General features: G+C 43.7%; 1 protein-coding gene across 1 annotated transcript; it reads right to left on the bottom strand.

Moving 5' to 3' along the window:
* Positions 1 to 1,185: 1,185 nt before the first annotated feature.
* LOC107191390 lies at positions 1,186 to 3,589 on the bottom strand. Its single transcript, XM_015580419.1, has 3 exons — positions 3,464 to 3,589; positions 1,740 to 1,889; positions 1,186 to 1,549 (listed from the first exon to the last, which is right to left on the bottom strand). Exons 1-3 carry the CDS (start codon positions 3,587 to 3,589, stop codon positions 1,469 to 1,471), a joined length of 357 nt encoding a protein of 118 aa, XP_015435905.1. The 3' UTR covers positions 1,186 to 1,468.
* Between the last annotated feature and the right edge of the window lie 935 nt (positions 3,590 to 4,524).

The raw sequence follows: 4,524 nt of genomic DNA, 5'->3' as shown, positions 1-4,524 counted from the left end.
TCTCGACTTGGTTCCGCTACAGGAGAAGGTATTGCAACGACGAAGGACCGTGGAACCCGAAATCCATCCGCAAGACACCGTTCGAGGAGATCTTGGATCGCGTCCGAATGTACGTGAACACCGTTAAGGATGCAAGGGTAGACGCTGCGGTGAATAGTCTTCGCTACGCGGTGAGTACTTGCAACTGCATTCGTTATTTATTAATATCTACAATAGGAGACACTGGATTCATGTGTCGAAGGACTATTTTGATTGTTAACACGTTCGCCATCTTGTTGATGAGTGGTAACATACAGTAGAGTACTTTCTTCGAGTGCCATTTTCAATGGAATATTAATATTTCGGAACAGTATAAACTTATGTAACTATTAGACTGCGGATTTTCATGCAGTTAAACAGTTTTTAGAAATTGATATCATGCTAGGGATTTGATTCGTTTAGTAAAGGTTTCGTTAGGTCCAAAGTATAGGAATTGTTTATAAACAGCTTCTCGAACATGTCTGCTGTACAGTTACGATAAATGCATGAAATTGACAATCTAGGAATCATTATTATATACGGTTGATAATGAAATATTTTATTATTAAACCTGCTGTTCTCCTCGGGCCTATATGATCTGAAATGGAGATTAGATAGGTATTATATTTTTAAATATTTGTTTTTAGTATCCAATTTAATATTTAAATGTCACGTCTACTTCTCGTGTATCTTTGATTCCTTAAGAACAAATCATTTCGAAATTTCAAATGATTTTATTTGAAGGCATACATACGTGAAGAATAAGTAAAGAGAACAGCAGGGTTAAGAGAAGTACGCAGATATGCTTCTGCGTCGATGTTCTTGAGGTACCTGTGGTGGCAAACGTGTTAAGCTACCTACATAATCGATCGTCTTTCTTCTTTTGATGCAGTAGCGTTATTTAATTTACGAATCTATACGATTATCCGGCCGTTCACAAGAGCACCCGTTTCCAGCTCTCGCAATTCAAGGAATCGATCCAAGGGGAATGATCCCAAGGAAGCTCGGGGTAATAGTCCAGCCAGACAGACCATCTTTCTTTCAACAGTTTATTCAATCCGTGCAACATTGCTCGTAACATTACTTCAACATGGCAAATACGTGCGTACAAAAAGTAGAAAAAGATTATCCAGGACGAATTTAATTCGTCCGCGTGTGTCGCGGGTGCGCTCTCTTTATCTTGTGATCCTGAAATTCAGCGTTTTTGGTTTGGTTTTGCTATATTTATATATGTATAATATACCTCGATCGATCGATCTCGGTTCTAATCTCTCCGGTGGAACGGGATCGCGTCCCCTAAATCGTAATCGGAAACTGTTAATGGACGTGGTCGGCATAGCGCGCCAATTGGCGTTGAGATTCGTGCGCGACGGGTGGCTTGGACTCGTTCCCTTGCCCATTTCACCTTCGTCACTTTCCATCTTCGTCTGTGTTTTTTCTTCTCCTTTCTTTACTTCCGCGGTCGGCTGTTGCGCTGCATGAAGCAACCCTTGAACGAGTTTAATCTCACGTCGATCTCCCCTTCTTCTAGCTAGAACGAAAAGGGTTGCGTTCGATTGTTCGCTTCGTCTATCGGTCCGACTAGTCATTCAGAAATATTTCGCGAATTCGAAGGATTTTTTTTTAATTCGATGACAGAGTAATTTTTCTACTTTGAACACGTACATAGGTACATTGAAACATAGAAATACAATGTGATTTATACTATTAGTCGTGATTACCTGATCGAATAGGTAGATCTCTTTGTAACAGGACGGCGATACGCACTCCCGAATGCATCTGGTCTTGGCCATGTCGCTCCTCTCTGGCGGGAGCATCTTGCAGGCTCCGCTTTCCTCGCAAGCCTGCTCGAACTGCCTAAAGAGAAGTTCCTAAAGAACGTGATAATACTTTTGAAAAAATTGAAAATTTAGATTTAGAATCGATTGCGATTTCAACGAACGTTGTTATTTTAATTTTTTTTCATAGAATCGTAAGCATTCGTATAAATTGTCGAAGCATAAAGTGTATTTTCGGTTATTGTCTCTCCGAGGATATTTATTATTATACTTTGTTAGACGCAGCAGACCGGATGAAATTGAGAGCAACAATTGGTTCGAGCCTCTTTCGAGATTAACCCCAATTAGTGATTGTATCAGTTCTATTATTGGTACCGCGGGCTCATTCCGTTTTCTTCGAAGATGGTCTCTCTCTCTTTGCTCTGTGTATGCTAGTATGGAAGTAGTGGATGGAATTGCAGGAAATACTAGCATTCTCGGTACATTGAACAATATCGTAATCGTAACGTTCTTACTAATATATACCCTGCGTAGAATAAGAAAAATAATTCCACGTGTAACTTGAGTATTATATGATTTAAAAATAATTAGTCAAGTTATAAGTCTTTATTTTCAAAAGTGTGTAATTAAAGTGCGTTAACTTCATGGGAATCTATGAAAGTAATATATTATCAATGTTTAAAGAAGTCAGAAAACCTGCAAATTATTATATTTCAAAAGTTACGACAAAAGTTGCATTTATTATAAATGGAATCTGATATTTCCAAAATCGTGTCTAGCCGGGTATCATTCATTTCCCATCGTTCAACCTTCACCTGCCTTGCATTAGCGCAACAAGTGAGGAAGAAACGAATGTTTGCACGCTACAAATTCCATCAAGCACACTCCTCGAGAAAGTTAGCCGAATCGATTCCACGCGATCTCGAGAGATCCTTGGCTCGACATGTCAGTATTCGCGACGATAACAGTATCAGGCTACCGATACCGTCGAAGCACACCCTCCAGCAGTTCGACTGTCTTCGAGTTAATGCCAAATCGATTTCCACATCCCCGTTGTCGGTAGTACCGTGGAACCCACCCCCCGTCCTGTGTTATCGTGCCCCATGGGGGATGTTAAGCTCGAGTCGCGTGAGAAAATCCTCTCAGCGCGACCCCCGTCTATCCGTGGGTATCATAGAGATCCCATCGAAAATTCAAAGCTTGCTGCTCGATCTCGAAATCCATGGAATCAACAATCACAAGGAAGCCGGAAAGTAATCATCGCCGTGATAAAACCACCCCTCGCGAAAATACTAACATCGCACAATCTAAAAAATTCCCTGCATAAAATTTCACATCGAGAACATCAGGAACGTATTTTAAAATGTGTAATTAAAAAAAGAATGAAACAGGAATTCACCCTACAAGATGCATCTTCCAAGGTCCACCTTACATAGAAGTGGAACGGATAATTACAGTCACAGGAAAAAAAGAAGCATACTAGAAAAATCCCGCCGTAGAATCGTGGAACACGATCGACATACCCTATCCCCTGCACCACTCGAATGCGAAATGAAAAAATACGTTACTGGAAAAACTAAACGAGGGTTGCCATAACCTATAACCAAGCGGCGAACGCGGGTTCGCGGTTGTTCGTGCTTTTTAGTCTAATTGATTGGCTGACTTACATTCTTGGTGATCTCCTTGTACGGGTACTCGGGGAACGCGAACGTCTTGGCGTGGGTGCCCGGTCCAAGCTGTAGGTGCCCGACGACGAGGATCAGCCCGATCGTGAACGCCACCCCCGGCGCCATGTTGAGCAGCCGGCTACGGGATCAATATGATGGGGTGGCGCTCGCTTAGGTCCGCTTCCTTTCTGCACAGCCTCTCTCTGTCCACCCGTTGCTCGTAAAAAACGGCTCGAGATCAGGCCAGACAGGAGGGAGGGGGAGGGGATGGGGTGGATCCGCGGCGATCGTTCCACAATGAACCTGTCGGCTCGATTCACCCGCTTGTCCCGCGAAATTGACTTTTTAAGACCTGTTGGGGGGTTTGGAACCGTCAGGGTGGGTTTTGGCGCTTCGGTGATTCCGACGGGGGAGGGATCCGCTTAATCCACCCACCCCTCCTCCTCTGGTGTCAGTTTTTGGCTCAGGGAGACGATGGAATTTGATTTTCTTTTTTTTTCATTTTGATATCGGCCACGGTAGACCGTTCGATGGACTTTGTTGAATGTGGAACGATTCCCTGAAAACGACGGGATTTTGAAAATAAATTCAGGAGTAGGATTGGGTGAAGTGGGTCTGAACATGATCCTTTCGGAGGATGGAGGCTGTATTGGGAATTGAGAGGGTGGTGATTCTTCTGTTGGTAGTAGATAGGGAATATAGAATGAATTTTTTTTTATAGGGGACTTCGTCTTTCGACAAATTGATGTGGAATATCGTGTGATTTAGTGCGGAGGCTCTTTCAGAATTCCGAGCGGAGATCCGCTTTATTCGGAGGCCAGAAACAATACATTTAAGCCTCCTTCGGCGCAGTTGTATCCGCGGCTTGGCCATGGTTGTGTAGCCTAGGTCCCCCGATGCACGCGCGAATTCATCGATAAATCCGTGGCGGCGTCGCGGCTCGGCTGTTTTGCATAAAACGTAACCGGGAAGCGTATGCGCCGGAGCGCGACGGCATTTATCGTCGCGATGCATGCGGCCGAACCAGACGACGGACGTTTTTGTTTGGCTAGGCGTTGCGC

This window comes from Dufourea novaeangliae, unplaced genomic scaffold, assembly GCF_001272555.1.
Source record: "Dufourea novaeangliae isolate 0120121106 unplaced genomic scaffold, ASM127255v1 scaffold246, whole genome shotgun sequence".
Taxonomy (NCBI): Eukaryota; Metazoa; Arthropoda; class Insecta; order Hymenoptera; family Halictidae; genus Dufourea; species Dufourea novaeangliae.
Note: the sequence above shows the minus strand (reverse complement) of the source record. Positions and strands in the feature narration are given on the sequence as shown.

Excerpts from the sequence above, each read along its gene's own strand:
- LOC107191390 (XM_015580419.1), bottom strand. The coding sequence starts at position 3,589 with ATGGCGCCGGGGGTGGCGTTCACGATCGGGCTGATCCTCGTCGTCGGG. Across the intron at positions 1,890-3,463 it reads ACAAGGAGATCACCAAGAAT|GAACTTCTCTTTAGGCAGTT; the intron begins GTAAGTCAGCCA and ends CACGTTCTTTAG. Across the intron at positions 1,550-1,739 it reads AGATCTACCTATTCGATCAG|CTAGAAGAAGGGGAGATCGA; the intron begins GTAATCACGACT and ends TTTTCGTTCTAG.